Source organism: Vipera berus (genome assembly GCF_964194415.1).
Source record: "Vipera berus genome assembly, chromosome: 1".
Classification (NCBI taxonomy): domain Eukaryota; kingdom Metazoa; phylum Chordata; class Lepidosauria; order Squamata; family Viperidae; genus Vipera; species Vipera berus.
In genome coordinates, this window is record NC_138202.1 from 276,771,126 (window position 1) to 276,788,609 (window position 17,484).

Consider the following 17,484-nt stretch of genomic DNA (forward strand, 5'->3'; position numbering starts at 1 on the left):
ACTATTGGGCTCATTCATTGAGTGTATTTTGAACTTCTGCATCTATCCTCAGTTCAGCTTGAGATATGATATTATCTCTTCTACAGATATATGATGAAATAGAAATCTTTCCTTTGAGCATCTACCATGCGCATCTTACTAAGCAAGAGGATGTAGCTGATTTTGGTAAGTAAGCAGTTAGCTGAATGAGGAAACTGTTTTAAGTACTTGCTTGGTTGACTTGGTTAGGCCTGTAGTTCTGTTCACTATATTATTAGCCAAGGATATAGTGTGTCTTTGAAGTCAAGAGATCTGTTTAGCTTTCATAGAAAAGACTTTGATGGAATGAAGTACCCAGGGCCTTTGGATAAATGGAGGCAAAAGAAACTATAATAAGAGTGATTTGGTTTGGAAGCTAAAAAAAGATGTCCTCTGTTGAAGATACTATGTTACAACGTTGCAAACAATGATATTCTGCCATTAGTAATTATTTTACTTTTATGTTATTGCAGATGTATACAATGTTAATGAGATGCATTATCTTAAATAATATAAAAATATATCCTTTCTATGTAATTGGTATTGAATACTAATTCTGTGTACCTCTTTTTAAGATGGTGGTAATGACACATGCTTATAAATCTGTTTTTTTTAACTCCAGGATTTGCAGTCAATGTGCAAGTTGATGAACACCAGCATCTCACACATATCTTTATAAGTGATATTCTTCCTGATGGGATAGCTTACCGAGAAGGTTTGTGCTGTCTCTCATTTACATTATTTTCTAATGCCTACGCATGGCTGTAAACTAAAATAAGCCACCTAAAGTACAAGTTATAGACAGGATACAAATATTCAAGGAAGGATGGATGGGTGAATGGAAGGAGGAACCATTTTATGTCTTTCTTTTTTGGTGGTGGGTAGGTCTATCAAAACTTTCTTAGATTCTTAGCACCAACACGGGACGGTGTTTGTTATACAGATGGACAGCAAAGCATTGCGCGGAACTCTGGATTGATTGATCGACTGAATTTATATGGCAGTCTGTCTCACATGTGATTCTGGGTGGGGTACACAATTAAAATATAAAACCCAGTCATTAAATTCAATTAAAAAGGTAAAGGTAAAGGTTCCCCCGCACATGCGTGCTAGTCGTTTCCAACTCTAGGGGCCGGTGCTCATCTCCGTTTCAAAGCCGAAGAGCCAGCACTTGTCCGAGGACATCTCCCTGGTCATGTGGCCGGCATGACTAGACGCCAAAGGCGCACAGAACGCTGTTACCTTCCCACCGTAGTGGTCCCTATTTTTCTACTTGCATTTTTACATGCTTTCGAACTGCTAGGTTGGCAGAAGCTGGGACGAGTAACAGGTTCTTCCTCTGTTACGCGGCACTCGGGATTCGACCTGCCAAACTGCCGACCTTCTGATTGACGAGCTCAGTGTGACAGCTAAAAACTACAATAACAAAAAGATGGGAGAGTGTAGTTTAGACTTATACATAGTGCACAATGCCATTTAACAGGCTGTATACTTTCATGGGATTCCCAAGCCCAACAGCAAAACCAATTTTTGAGGGACTTCCAGAAGATCAACTGGATTGGGGCCAATCTTACCTTGAAGGAACGATATGGTCCACCATAGCAGAAAAAGCACTCATCCTGAGTCTTGCCAAGTGAAGTTCCTTGGCTAATGAGACCCACAGTATGTCCCTCCCGCCAGACCTGATAACATGGGTCAACGCAATTGGGGATAGGTGGTTCCTCAAATAATTTGGCCCAATGCCATGTAGGGCTTTAAAGGTCATAACCAGCACCTTTAGTTTGACTGAGAAGCAAATTGAGAGCCAATCCAACTCCCAGAGCTGAGGTGTAACATGCAGATCTTGGAGTACACATAACTGCCTGTGCCACTCCATTCTGTACCAGCTAAAGCTTATAGATACTTTTCAGAGGCAGCCCCATGTGAAAAATCCTCTTCTCCTCCCTACCCCAATTTCACCCCCATATATGCTTGTTGGGAAGCCATGCTAAAGACTTGTTCTCCAAAAAGCATACTCTCAGCAAGCAGATAGCTATGCATTTATTGTATATGAATAGAGAAAACATGTTGAGTGAAATATCATCTACTTCATCTGGCTGAAGTCACTCATTTCAGCAGTCCTGTCTAGACAACACATTGAGTTAAATAGAGTTTTCTCTCAGTAAATCAATTGTACTATAAGAATATTCAGAGAATTTCATCTTGCCATATCAAGCTATGTGTTTATGTTTCAAATTGTTACTAATTCTCTATGACAAGGATGTTATGATCAAATGCTATTTTTCATGGCTGTTGAATCCACTCACTTCTTACATTCCTTTATTGCTTTATTGCCCATGTTCCCAGGGATTTTGTTCAGTTTAACTAGCTTTATTGTACTCGCTGGATGAAATTCTAAGCTAAAAAGGAAGGGAAGGCTTTTTAAGAAAGTAGAATTTTGTCCATATTTATTTGGGTGTAATGCTGAAAAAGGGATTTAGGCCAGTAGCTTTTTGTCCTGGTTCACTGCCTAGATTGCTCTTTATTAGATAATGGAAAAGTTACTCTCCTATTGTAATTTTAACTTCTTTTCTAACAAGCAGGATACTTTCTTTATGTAAATCTTAATTTTTGCAAAACATTTGTTGGATTTATTGTTTCATCACAATACATTCCATAAACTTTCATGTGGTAAGATTTTAAAAAAATCATTTCTTAACAGTTTGTTACAATATGTTTTAACATGCCCTCTTTCCATTGTGTCTTCATGTCTGTCTTCTGCTTTTTTTCTGCTCCCAGGCTTGTGTGTTGGGAATGAAATTTTGATTATAAATGGAGAATCTGTATCTGAGCTTGACCTCAGGCAAATGGAATTGCTGTTCTCGGAGAAAAGCGTGCAGCTAACATTGACCACAAATCTCAAAGGCAATAAAAGAGCATTATGTACTTCTTTGAAAGATGGTATCGTTTCCAAGGATGCAAGAAAGTTCTTGCCCCCGCATAACCAATCAAAACTCTTGGAGGAATTTCTGGATAACTTCAGAATGAATACAGCAAATGGTGAGATGATGCTTGAAGTTTTACGGTGACCGTTCCTGCATACAAAAGAGCATGTGCAATATTTTTAATGCCATTTCAACTTTTTCTTTTTCAATAAACACAGAAACTTTTAGAAGATAATGTTAAAACATATTTGTATTTTTATAAACAACACCTTCATAATGGGGGTTATAGAAGTATTAAGCATTTTTAGATGAAAGATCCATTAATTGATTGATTGATTGATTTTTAGTTTTGTTCTTGGACCAGTTTTTCAGATATTTCAAGATTTTGACAGGACTTTATAGATCTTTTGTTCTCAGGGAAAACAGTATGGATTCAAGAAATAAAATAAATCCATGATTTGTCTTCTATATAACAAAATTAATTCCAATAAATAGAAGAGTGGCATATAAAAACATGTAAAATATATGTGTTATTTTTATTCTGCAACTTAATATATATATAGTCAGCATGCTGTTGTGGTTTAAACTGGAACCAACAAAAACCAAGTTTAAGTCCATTTGATTGCTAAGCTTATTGGGTGGTGTTGAGTCAGTCACTCTCTTTCAGCCTAGTGTGTCTTACAGAGTTGTGGTGTCATTGATAGAGGGGTAACCCTTAACGTCTATGTTGCCTGGATCTTTTAAGGAAAGGCAGGATGTAAATGCAATACACCAATAAATAAAACAACTTTGGAAAACAATGTTGCCATTTTCTGCTCAGGATTACAGAAAATGACATATTTAAAGAATGTGTGGCAATACAACATATCTTAGAATAACATCTGTGTTGTGACATTATACAGCACTGCATGTAGATAAAACTACCTTGCAGTGTTTTTAATGAGATTTAGGTCATGGATGGGATGCTGTGAAAATATCCACCAGGACAATTGAAAAGGTGGCTGATTAGCACTTCCTTTCTAGCCGCGTATCTATGAAAAATTGCTCCCCAAACCTGTTCTTCTGTTAATGTCATAAATAATTGCAAGTTAAAGATAGTTTTTTCCTCCTTTGCTGGTGTGTCAGTTTCAGTTGCTGATTGACTGAACATAATTCCCAAGAAGAGGGGATTTTCTTAGTCTTTCAGGTAAAGTCACATAATTCATGGTGACTTGGTGTGTATTTCTGTGCCAGCTCATGCTTGTTTTGAAGCCATCAGGTTCCTACATCAGTAGGCACAAGTATCTTCCATTTAATGTACAGCTTACCTTGATAAGTGTAATTGAAATTTGTCTTTTTGAGGACAAGTGATTCATAATGCTAACACTTCTAAAGCATTTTGCAGACTAAATTAAATACCTTTTTTTGGCTGAAACTTGAAAATGCTTTGTAGAAACCTTTTTGTTTCTAGTAGGTCAAGGAGTGTAACTCAAGACTTCATGGATGGAAGTATAACATCCAAATCGCAAAGAAATACTGTAATTAGCCACGTTCAGGCATCGACTTGAATGTGTGAGGGCTCTTATGCTGAGAAACATGGGCTTGCCCTGGTATGAACATAGTTACTCCACGTAGGACTAACTGTGCAAGGCCCAATTGTACAGATAGCAACATTTAAGTTTTTCACCTGTTCAGGCAAAAGTCTGATAAGGATATTGCTCAGTTCTTCTGTTTTGTGGCTAGTGTCGAGCCTCGTGGGCCCGACATTCAGTGGGGGAGGCGGCCTCTCACGCTGGCCCCTCACCCCCAGGCCCTGCCTCTGCCTGCCTCCCCGTGGGGCCTACTGCCGGGCGGCCATTGGAGCTGAATAAAGCAACCTCTGTTTTGTCACACATTCCTGCTGGAGATTCGTGTTTGCTTCCATTCGAGGACGTGTATTGACAGTTAGTGAGTACAGTGCCATGTCCAGTTCTTCATAGCAGATATCTGCAGTGTATGCAGAATATTTTGCAAACTAGTCCTTGAAGCAAGGTTAAAAGTATACTTCATTTATAGAAGAGAAGGTTTAATAGAAAGGATGTCAGTCATCTTACACAAAAACTTTTCAGCAGTTTCAGCAGAAGGAAGCAGACTCTCTCTTCTCTGGAAATATTAAACAGATGTCATTCTGACAGGGATGTCATCGCTGCAGCTTCTTATACTGAGCAGTGTAAAATGTAATTTTTGTAGTGCTAAATATGAAAAATCACTAGAGAGAGGTTTTTGAATTGATAATTATAAAGCAACTTTATTAGGTCATGTTTAAAGTAAAAACTTGCTTGCAAAATTTAGCATACAATAAGTAGTATTTATCTCGTAAAGCTGTTCCATTTAAATGAAATTGGAGTATAAAAACTCCTGCCATAAAGTGAAAATTACGGAATTAATAAATCGTAGTTCATTATTTAGGATTTATACTCAGTTTATTAGTTTGATATTATAGGTAGTCATTACCTGGCATATTTAACATGTTAAGAGCACCTGCTTTATAAGTAGTGACGCTGATCTTCTAGAATATCTCTTTGTAATTTTTATTTGTCTCCATATATGCTGTTATAATCAAAATCTGATGGCTGTCTCATTCAAAGAGCAGCTGAGGTAGAGTGTACCATGAACTAGAGGCCACATCAATGATTGGGAATGTACATTTGTTAAAAAGTCATATTTATCCAATTAATTTAGCATATAGGAAATGCTTTTACAAACGGTTTATAATAGAAACAAACCCCAATTGGTTTTCTGTTTTCCCTGCTCATATTATTCCTCAGTTGCTGCCCTGGTTAATTTGCAGTGACATATCAGCCTAATTCTTACAAACTAACTTTGAAAATATTAATTTTGATTAATAGTGTCCTGATTTCCTATTCCCATTTTCTAAGACTACGTTCTTAATGGACGAAAATGCAAGAATTCCTATTTGTTGATCAGATCAAAGATCCGTTTACCCTTGTATGTTTCTAACTGTGAGTACCAGATGTTTTTAAGAAGCACAAAAGGCTGTTAAGGCCATTTTTCCCCATCAGACCCCTGAGAATTTAGTGTTTATATTGTAGCAAAGAGGGGAGATTTTCTCCCCCCCCAACTTTTTTTCCAGTCATGCAGTAAATTACAAAAGGTTTATAGTAACTGACAAAAAAGATTTGTTTGTAACAAATACATGGCTAAACATAAGGTTATTTCTCTATTTGCATGCCAAAGGAATTATTATAACTCTTAAAACATGTACTTGTTTGTGATAGAGATAATTAGTGAAGGATACAAGAAGGAGTAAGGATTCAGAGTAGGGATAAACCATTTCTTGGTAGTGTCAAGAGTGGATTTTGGGGTGGGGAAAGAGACATGGAAGAAAATGAAAGAAATTTAAAAAAAACGACACAGAAGAAAAGAAAAAATATATATGAAAGAAACTAGAGTGAAACTAGAATAACATATGGATAAAAAAATACATGAACATATACAGGTTGTCCTCAACTTACAACAGTTCATTTAGTGACCATTCAAAGTTACAATAGTGCTGAAAAAGGTTATTTATAAGTGCTTTTGACACTTATGAATATTGCAGCACCTCTACTGTATGTTCATGTGATCAAAATTTAGATGCTTGGCAACTGATTCATATTTATGATGGTTGCAGTATCCTGGGGTCATGTGATTGCTTTTTGAGATCACTTTTAGTGATCAAGCAGAGTCAATGGAGAAGCCAGATTCACTTAACAACCACGTCACTAACTTAATTGCAGTGATTCACTTAACCTGTGGCCAGAAGGTCATAAAATGAGTCAAAATTCACTTAACAAAATACTTCACTTAGCAATAGAAATTTTGGGCTCAATTAAGTCCCAGATTATTTGTATTAAAGAATAGATTAATTAAATTTGATGGAAGGTCATGAAAGCCATGAGCATGCTGAAAAATGCTAAGAGTACAGGTGTAGAAGTATATTAAACTGGAAGTATATTAAAATATGAAAGCAGTTTATTTTTATGGAGTGACATGCAGACTACATTTGTGCTCCACAATTGGAAGAACATCATGACTTTTTCTGTGCAAAAGGAGAGGTGGTAAAAATGAATGAGGAGAAAAGGAGGGGACTAGTTCAATGTCTAGTTGTGTGAATTGTTTGGTAGAATTCTGACTGAAGCACTTCAAAAGGGGACCATCCACAAAATTTGGGATGTGCACAGCAACTTTAGGTAGGATAAGTCTTCAAGAGCAGGGCTTTTCAACCAGTGGTACGGGTACCACCTGTTGTACATTGGCAGGTGGTACATGACCATCCTAGAGAAGTAGCAGGGGAGGGGAATGAGCTGAACCAGTGGTAGCACCGCACAAGCCTGAGCAAGAGATGGCTGGAGCTGCAGGGTTGTCAGGGCTCAGTGAAAGTGCCAGGATCAGCGCTTCTTTGGGGCTATCAGGGCTCAGTGGAAGCGCCAGGATCAGCGCCAGGCTCCAGCTGGAGCTCGGTGCTGATCCTGGTGCTTTGAGCCCAGAAGAAGCACTAATCAGCTGGAATGTTGCAGCATCTCCAGGGTCTTGTGATTTACATTCAGATGCTTGGCAACTGATTCATATTTATGATGGTCAGTGTCCCAGGGTCATGTGAAGTAACTAAAACCTGCTGCAACCACCCAGCAGACGGGGGAAATAAAAACCAAACACCCCCCACAGCACCTCCGCTGCCAATCCTCAACAGAAATGCTCACAACAATGAAAACCTCGGACAGGAGGAAGAGCACCGCTGGGCAGGCAGGCAGGTGTCTTGCTCGGCTGTGGCTTGGGGGGCACTTTTTCCAGTGCCATTGTAACTTCAAACAGTCACTAAGCGAACTGTTGTAAGTCGAGGACTACCTGTACTTCATCACTTTTTTCCTTTTTTTTTGGTCATCAAATTTTTGACACCTTGCTAGGCAACTAACTGGTGGTACTCAGATGTTGCCATATCCTAAAAGCGGTACAATGGTTGAAAAAGTTGAAAAGCCCTGTTCAAGAGAACACATTTTTCCCAAATTTTGTGAACTGTTCTCTTTATCAGGTCATATGTGAGAAATAAAGTTGACTGTACATTTTTGGAAAGTAAACATCCCTTCAGACTTTCACATTTAGGATTCAGTTTGCTCACCAGCTATTTCCACTTTTGAGGATGAAAATATAATTATATATTTTTTTGAGTCTCATTTCTGAACCATTAAATAAAAAGCTCCAGCGGTTGTCTCCTTTTCAATAGAACAAACTATAAAAGTATTTTAAATTTATTATCCCAGGTTCAATGGATTACTTTGCCCATACTTTGTAGAAACATTATCTTATGCAGTGCTGTTTACTTCATTTTCTTTCAACCTAGAAACTGGATTGAATTTATCTTAACCATTATGCCATAAATTATCTGGTCCAGTCATGTCAGACTCACTAAGATGCTTGACTAAGCTTGAGGGTATAGCTCAGGGGTAGGCAACCTTGGCTCTTTTATGACTCGTGGACTTCAGCTCCCAGAATTCCTGAGCCAGCTGCCTACCCCTGGTATAGCTAAGCAAGGATCTTAATGACATACTAGGAAAAAAACCTTCCATATAGTGATTGCCTTCTCTCAACTTTAAAGCTCCATTCTTCTTTATTCTTTATTCCTTCTGCCCACTGCAGTTTAATTCTAATACTTCTTTCTTCCATCCTTCCAATACTTTAACTGACCCTGGGCTTTATCATCTTGTATACAGGTGTTGTTTTTTAAAGTGTAGTGGAGCTGGCTGAGAGGCTTTGCGGGAGCCTGGCTGGAGGGAAGGAGGTGGAGGCTCAGACAGCTGCAGCCGGTTTGGGCACCGCAGGCGTGGATCAGGCAGAAGAAGAGAAAAGGAAAAGGAGAAGGTGGTGGTGGTGGTGTTGCTGTAGTCAGGGAGAGACCAGGTGAAGCCGAAGATGAGTTTGAGGGTTTTAGCTGATTCCCTCTCTCTAAAGGAGAGGGAAGGAAAGAGAGTGAGAAAGCGGAGTTTTATTGCTTCCTTTGCAGGGGGAGGGGGAATATCCTGAGCGGAGGGAAGAGAGAGAGAGGGCAGAGAGAAAGTTTGCTGGAGTGTTAGATTCAGATTTTAACAATAAAGGAAGAGAGGGAAGGGGAATTGCCATAGACTCTATGGCATAGAGAGACCTGGGCCTACGAGCATTGACAGAAGGAAAGGAGAGGCTGGTCGCTGTGGTTCCAGAGACCAGTGGCCATCTGAACTTTGCTTACTACTACCGGTGTGAGTGTGGACACTGTGGGGAGCTGCCTCTGCGGGGCGAGCTCTGGCTGCGGAGCATCAACCGCCCTCATTCATGTTCCCCATTGCTGCCTGGAGCCAGAGACTTCCCCACCCCTTTTGCATCCCAAACGACTACTATAAACTAATAACTATTATTGCCACAATGCCATGCACTGATTGTTGTGGTTGGGGCAGGTCATCTTTGTTCCTGTGAACCCCTTGATGAGAACCTGTCATCTCTTCACTCTGCATGAGCTCCCACTAAAAGGACATTGTTGCCAACATTTGAGAGTGCAGCTGTGAGGGAGAATAAAGGGGAAGGGCTAGGAGGGCCTGGGCTTTGGCGGCCCTTGCGGGGGTAATGCTATAAACTTGATCTCTGCTGTAAGAACTTTGGTTTTCAATTTATCTCCTATAGATTGAGGGAATTAAATTACTATACTTCCCTTCTAGTCTACAGCTAGCAGGCACAGTGGCTCTTCCAGGCACTATTTTCATTGCCTATAAGAATGTATTGGGTCAAATGAAATCCCAATGAGGTGGAAAAAGCTTAGCATACTTCCCACCAGTTGCATAATTTATTTTATTTTAATTCCATTTATATCCCACCCTTCTCCGAAGACTCAGGGCGGCTTACAAGCTTAGCAGTAATGGCTCTGACCCTCATTGAACTCATGTGTTTTTTAAGCATATCAAAAAATAAATAAAACAAAAGCGGGTCACTTCAAAGTGGCTTAGGTATTGGACAGTGATTGGTTTTGGGTGGTGATATGGGAGAACATTGATAGGTAAGGATGCTCTGTCCATATACTGTGACTTTTTAGAAGTTTGATTCTGGAACCAAAAATGTGTTATGCAAGTTTTGTTGTCTTCAGTTGCTTTTTGTCATTTTATCTCATTTTATTATATAGATGATCAATAGTGGATCTTCCTGTGGTAAAATCCTGGGCTGTCTGTCTTAGATACATTCTGGAAAGATTGTTCTAATATTCTTGAACTAAATTATTTTTTACACCATCTTGGTTGTGAGAATGGGACTACAACTTTCAGTAACTTACACCTTTCTTTAGCCACCCCTGGTCTCGAGGAGGAGGAGAATAGGAAAGAGAAGGAAAAGGAGTACTTTATTTACTTTGCACCCAATCCCCAAATCTATTTGCTTTCTGAAATGTGCCCCTCTTGGAGGCAAAACTGTTGATGAGAAATTTGGGAGGCCTTTCCTACATTTTAGAGTATGGTTTTCAGCATCCATCTTGAAAGCCAAGTATGGTCTCTGGCCTGAAAAAAACAATTATAGGTCTGGTTTAAATTTCACCAAGAAACATATTGAGTTTGAGGTAGAAGTTGAGGGCTATTCCCATTCTCTCCCTTCCATCCATGATATTCCATTCAACATCTGGACTGCCTTGCAAATTTGAGTTTATAGATCCTTCAAGAACGGAATACTCAACATAGTCAAATTGCCAGTATATCTGATTCTAAGATGAACTGGCTTTCTCTGCCCTTCCATCCTGCTTCACTGGTGGCAGCAGTGTAGAAGAACAGGCAAAGCCTGGGGGGTAGAGTTAAGACAGAACTCAGCCAAAAATCATTAAAGGTAAAGGTAAAGGTTCCCCCGCACATGCATGCTAGTCGTTTCCAACTCTAGGGGCCGGTGCTCATCTCCGTTTCAAAGCCGAAGAGCCAGCGCTTGTCCGAGGATGTCTCCGTGGTCATATGGCCGGCATGACTAGACGCCAAAGGCGCACAGAACGCTGTTACCTTCCCATCGTAGTGGTCCCTATTTTTCTACTTGCATTTTTACGTGCTTTCAAACTGCTAGGTTGGCAGAAGCTGGGACGAGTAACAGGCGCTCACTCTGTTATGCGGCACTCAGCATTCGACCCGCCAAACTGCCGACCATCTGATCGACAAGCTCAGTGTCCTAACCCACTGAGCCACCGCGTCCCTCAAAAACCATTATGTGTCCACAAATTCTCCAAGTATAGCCCCCCCCCCCGCTGAATTGCATTAACTCTTGTCTAGGACCAAATTAGTGCTGACCATTAGTCAACCAGATTCTTGTGTATAGGCATGAGCAGTAAACCTTCTGAATTAGAACTTACATGTAATCCTATTTCTTCGCACCTGGCAGTGCTTTGCAAAACCATTTTTTTTCCTTGATGCACAATTGCACTAATATAAGGCTCAGGAGAGGAAATAGCTAATTGCAGGATAGCTGCTAGGCATCAAGAAATGATTGATTAAATTGGTAATTTCAGCAAAGTGGTAACACAGAGAATCAGAAGTATGTTGAAGGGCAGTTTATGTGAAGGTATTTGGTGTTGGAACAAATGGAAATTGTTTATGAGCAAACATTGCTGAGAATCTTGCCCATGGGGACAAGCAGAGTCTGGTTATTATGATGAACAGAGTTTATATCGAGTAAATGTACAGAACTTTTCTTTTTTGCAGTGTTGAGCACTAAAAGATCCTTCTTTGAAAACAATTTATTGTTTTGAACTATTCACATTTCAGCTCTATCCCGTGGAATAATTGGTTCTGTAATACAAAGGAGATCTTCCATTCTTCTTCGGTTACTATATTTCTCTAATTTTATTCTCTGTGTCCAAGTAGCGTAGACTCTGACTCTCTCACCAGCATGATCTAAAATAGAAATAATTGACTGTGTACTTTCCCAGTTTCTACAGTGGTAGGGCATACCTAATTTTACTTTGCCATCTGCTTTTATTTTTAGTGCTCCATCCTACTCCCCTCTTATTAGTGTCAATAAAGTGAAAGGCAAGGCACCATTTTCTTTACCGAGAGGGCAGCTTGCCATCTATTCTTGATCTTTGTTAACATATTTTTGCTGCTGTGCAATAGGGCACTAGTTCAAATGGGTGATGTTCAGAACAGAACTGTAAATGATGAGAAGTTATTTAGCAGGCTGATACTTAAAAGCACATTCCCCATTCCTCCTTATGCCTCATTGCAGTTTTCTTGTCATTTGCAGAGAAAAGAGGGAGTTGGTAAGAGCAGTGTAGGTAAAGGTAAGGTAAAGGTTCCCCCGCACATGTGTGCCAGTCGTTTCCGACTCTAGGGGCCGATGCTCATCTCCGTTTCAAAGCCGAAGAGCCAGCGCTTGTCCGAGGATGTCTCCGTGGTCATGTGGCCGGCATGACTAGACGCCAAAGGCGCACGGAACGCTGTTACCTTCCCACCGTAGTGGTCCCTATTTTTCTACTTGCATTTTTACATGCTTTCAAACTGCTAGGTTGGCAGAAGCTGGGACGAGTAACGCACTCACTCTGTTATGCGGCACTCGGGATTCGACCCGCCAAACTGCCGACCTTCTGATTGACAAGCTCAGTGTCCTAACCCACTGAGCCACCACGTCCCTATAGCAGTGTAGATTAGCATGCAATTAAAGCTTTGTTAATTAAATGGACTAAAAGCATCATGAGAAGTTGCATCTGTTTATAGCAGTGGTGTCAAACTACTGGCCCGCAGGCCGGATGCGTCATGGCGAAACTGCGTCCACCCCATTGCCAGCAATGGAAAAAAGTCACGATACGTCACAATACGACACGTGACATTGCGAGTTTGACACCCCTGGTTTATAACATATAGAGAGATCTGTTTCCTCCTTAAAAGAGAGGTGCATTTTCTTTGTTTCTTATTTGTTTTCTTGACCTCCAAATTTGATATCAGAGCCTCGGAAGCTTGCATACAGTCTGCTTTCTTCAACCTTGACTATGTTCAGATACTTATCATATTGCCACGTTCGTTGCATGGTTTTTATTTCTATGGAGGTTTAAAGGATTGTGTTTTCTGATGTTTTCATGAGCTTTCTCTCTGCTGCTTTGCTCATGACCCCATCTGTTCATGGTGTGCTCAGTATTTAATTGAATAATTGATGCTGAGGCTAACATTTTGTTCTTTTTGAAGTTTGATGTTACATTATCTTTTCCTTGAATGATAGTGAACCATATATGGGTTGTCAACACAATACAACATAGTGACATTCATGTAATTAAATTGGCAGCTCAAAACATTGGTGCATATGGACATGGATGTAGACAAAATGCTAAATCATTTCAGTTTCTCTGGAGTTGCCTGGCATTCTTGCCTAAACTTACTGCAGCGAACATATCCGTAAATACATTGTGCATATACCAAGTCCGTTCATTCTAATCATTGCATGATACATCTCTTGAAGAAACTAATATGAAATTTCTTTTCTTTTCATTTTTGATTGGCTACTAAATCCAAGTTGCAAATTTGCAATAATCATTAGATGGTAACAAAGTCTCAGGTTCTCTGCTGCCCTCTAGTGGTATCCCTGATACTTGCAGCCCCAATCTGGTAGCCCTAATGGAGATATGTCAAACTTGCGACATCACGTGACGTCGCACAACGTATCGGGACGGTTTTGCTATTGCCAACAATGGGATGGGCACCAGTTCCGGATGACGCGTCTGGCCCGCGGGCTGGCAGTTTGACAACCCTGCCCTAACCTAACCCATATTTTTAAATACAGACAGTTGTTGACTTACAACCAGTTGCTTAGCAACATTCAAAGTTATGACAGACACCTCCCCCAAGGTACTTAGAACTCAGTTCTGAAGTTCCAATGGCCAGTTCCCCCCTCCCCATGGTCAAATGACTATTTTGGGCACTTGGCAACCTGCCTTCATTTACAGACATTTGCAGTGTCCCACAGTCAAATAAGTACAATTTGGTTTTATTTTTGTTTTATTTTTTTGCTGAAAACCTGTGTTAATTTCCAATTTTCTGCAAAAATGCCCCATAGCAAACAATGGGCTTGCTTAACAAACATGGCATTCATTTAGCAACCATAGATTCTCTTACCAACCATGATGATTTGTTTAATAGCATGCTGTTTGATGACCCGCTTTATGACTATCATGACTTACGACTGTAATAGGCAAGTTCCTTTACAATCATCGGTCCACTATATATATATTGGCAAAATATTATTTTTCTTCAGATTTTATCCTAATTGCTGCTACATAAGCAAAGCAGTAATACAAAGAAGGAAGCCAAGGTTCTCTTCCCTCTTCTTTTGGGCCATTAATAAGTTTAAGATCCACAGTAAGTTTTAGGACAATGTGTTCATCCAAGAAAATAATTTTATATGTATTGTGCAGACATTTGTATTGGATGTTTTCTTCAGCCAGCACACACTGTACCACACTGTAGACAGATGATGTTGAGTAAGGCAAGCTTTGAAGTAGCAGACCAAATATTTGTATTACTTTGCATGGGATTATTTTAGCTGGAAAAGCCAAGCAGATCTTCAGGAGTCTACGTTTCCTGAAACTTTAATGAAACAATTATATCTAAATGAAAGAAAATACATATTTCTTCTTCTGATATCTAACTTTTTGGCTTTTCTTTTTAATATAGATTTCAACCATGTGCCTGATGTTAATGGAAGTCTAAAAAGAAGCAACACAGATGGCATGCTGGACCAGATGCCAGAGAAGGAGAAACTTGATTTGCCATTCAGGGTAAGAGCACTGCTTAAAAGTTAATGCAGAAAGTATAGAGAGATATGGAAGGCACGCGGACTGCTTTTGTGGATGGATTTGCACTATATTTGTACATGCAGACACACATCCATATGCATATCCATGGATATGCATACATATACATATATAGCAATAGTACTTATATACTGCTCCACAGTGCTCTTACAGCCCTCTCTAAGCGGTTTACAGAGTCAGCACATTGTCCCCAACAATCTGGACCCTCATTTTACCGATCTCGGAAGGGTGGAAGGCTGAGGCAACTTTGAACCAGTCAGATTATCAGCTGGCAGTTGGCTTGCAGTCAGTGCTGCATTCTAGCCACTGTATCACCCCATGGCTCTTATATATCTCTTTGACTTGTTCGAGGCCAATGTGGCTTAATAAGATGTTGTACTAGAAACAGGGAAACCCAGTACTATTCCATCCTCAACCACAAAAGCTCATTGGTTGAATTTGGGCCATTCTTTCTCAGCCAGCCTACCTCACAAAGTGGTTGTTATGAAGGAAAATAGGAGGAGGGGCCATTATATATGCTGTTTTAAGCTCTTGTGCAAAAAAAGGGAAGGTGTAAGTCTAATTTCCTGCATCAGTATTGTATAAGTAATACAAGTTTGATGTAGTGGTTAAGGTGCTGGTTTAGAAACTCAGAGACTGTGAGTTCTAGTCCTGCCTTAGGCATGAAAACCAGATGGGTGACTCTGGGCCATTCGCTCTGTCTCAGCCCAGTCCATCTCATAGGGTTGTAGTTGTAGGGAAAATAGGAAGAGAAGGGAATATTATGTACGTTTTCTGCCTTGACTTATTTTATAAAAATAATAAAGGTGGAGTAAAAATCTAATAGAATTAAATATAGATGATAAGCTATTGAGGTCTTGGGCTAGTATGTTCTAACTAATAACACACTGCTTATTAATTGCAAGTACTTTAAAATCACCAGGCTGCTGCTGACTCCTTGCATATTTACACCTGTTTTTTAAATTATTGTTAAACCCTATATTGTTTTTGTGTTAATTGTGCTGGGAAAAAAATGATTTATTTTTAAAGCTCAGATTCAGTTACTGCTTTTGCATACATCAATGTTGCGAAAATATCATCACCATCAATGAAAAAAAGAGTCCTTATTGCATGTCAGGTTCCGTTTCTTCTCCATTATACTTAAAAATGATGGAACAGCAACAAAAACAACCACAACAACCACAACAAAGGAATTCCCTAAAAGGAGATTAATTAAACACCTGGGAGTGCAGTACATTTAAAAAATGATTAAGGTTTCTACTAGAGGAAGTGGAACAGTATTGTGCTGTATCACATTAATTGTAAAGGGGATCAGGAAGAGATAGTTATTAGATAAAGAGTGTATTTTGGAGCAGAAAGTAAATTCTGATTGTTACAGAATTACCTTGATCCACTGCTTCTTCCTTCAAGACAAGCAGAGTCGAAATTTATATCAATTCAGTATTATCCACACATTGCTGTTATATTGGCACTTATTTATTGTCAAGGAATTCTGAGGTTTTGGACCCAACCCACCCAAAAAATGGTTCTTTGGTCCTTCAGCATCCTGACATGTCCTGTGGGATGTTATTGCCTTAAGACTCTTCAGGTTTCACCTGCATTATATGTTCTGAGACACCCAAGTAAACTAAAGCTCTAAAAAATTAATAAAAGCTAACAAAATGAAGCAATTCATACTTATATAGGAAAATAAAAACTAATACAAATGAATATAAAGATAAAAAAATCAAAGAGAAAGCTAAAAGTGCAAGAAAAGAAAAAAAAACCTCAAGAGAAAATAGAAAAGAAAAAGAAAGAGAAAAAAGAAACTTGCTTCCTGTATTCCTGATAGCAGTTATAAGTACAATTACAAGTTTACCTCTTAATAGTAAACAAAAATATTGCCGTAAATGTCCACTTTGTCTATTTTAATTTCAAATTATTCTAAAGCACTTACTCCAGAAAGCAATCTTTCAAAATTCTATCCGTTTTAAACTTTCTTACTCCTATTCTTTATTAAGTTTTTTGCTAAAAGTTTTTAAATCTTGCTCACAGTTGCCTGAACTATGAGGATGTGTGGCATATAAATTTGATAAATACATAAATAAAAAATAAACTTTTAAAATCACATATTTTCTTTTGTAATCTAGAAAGAATGTTGACTCAACAGGTGGAAATCTTTTATCCTGCCACTCAGAAAATCTCTTTTTAGCTGTAAATAGTAAATTAATTACATCCAAAGGGTTGAAGATAATGAGGCTTATGCAAACCTTGTGTCTATATAACCTGCTTTATCAAAGCAAATAAAAGTAAAATACTGGATCAAATTTCAGGGTAAACGCACCAAAAAATATAGTAATAAAACACATAAGTGGTAAATACAAAGAATCAGTATTCAGACAAATACATCACCTTTACATGATTATCCCATCTTTTTAACATGCTGGATTGAAATCCCTTTTCTAAGCTGCTCAACTCAGAAGCCAACTATAAAAAACTCAGTTTCTGCAGTCTACTTACAAGGAGCAGCTGTCTGGAATGCAAGTGGGTTATCTCACAATTTCTCTTATCTAGAAAGACTGTGCCACAGCCAATATTCATTGTATGATCATGGATCTCCACCACAATGCTATCTGCTTTCCTTCAGGTACACCTAGTCTGCCATAAATCATCACCAGGAAGCAATTCACATATTTAAATTCAAACACACATTAGCCAAAAAGCCAGTCATTAAAATTCCACGTGTGGAATCAAATGAAG

At 39.1% G+C, this 17,484-nt stretch overlaps 1 protein-coding gene across 2 annotated transcripts in view; it reads left to right on the forward strand.

Moving 5' to 3' along the window:
* Nucleotides 1-17,484, forward strand: part of TIAM2 (TIAM Rac1 associated GEF 2) — an 86,406-nt gene that overhangs the window by 34,908 nt on the left and 34,014 nt on the right. For both annotated transcript variants that reach the window (XM_081313713.1, XM_081313714.1), the window contains exons 11-14: nt 87-165; nt 641-733; nt 2,797-3,057; nt 14,606-14,709. In XM_081313713.1, coding sequence (XP_081169839.1) covers nt 87-165; nt 641-733; nt 2,797-3,057; nt 14,606-14,709 — 537 coding nt within the window. The remainder of the gene's footprint in view (nt 1-86; nt 166-640; nt 734-2,796; nt 3,058-14,605; nt 14,710-17,484) is intronic.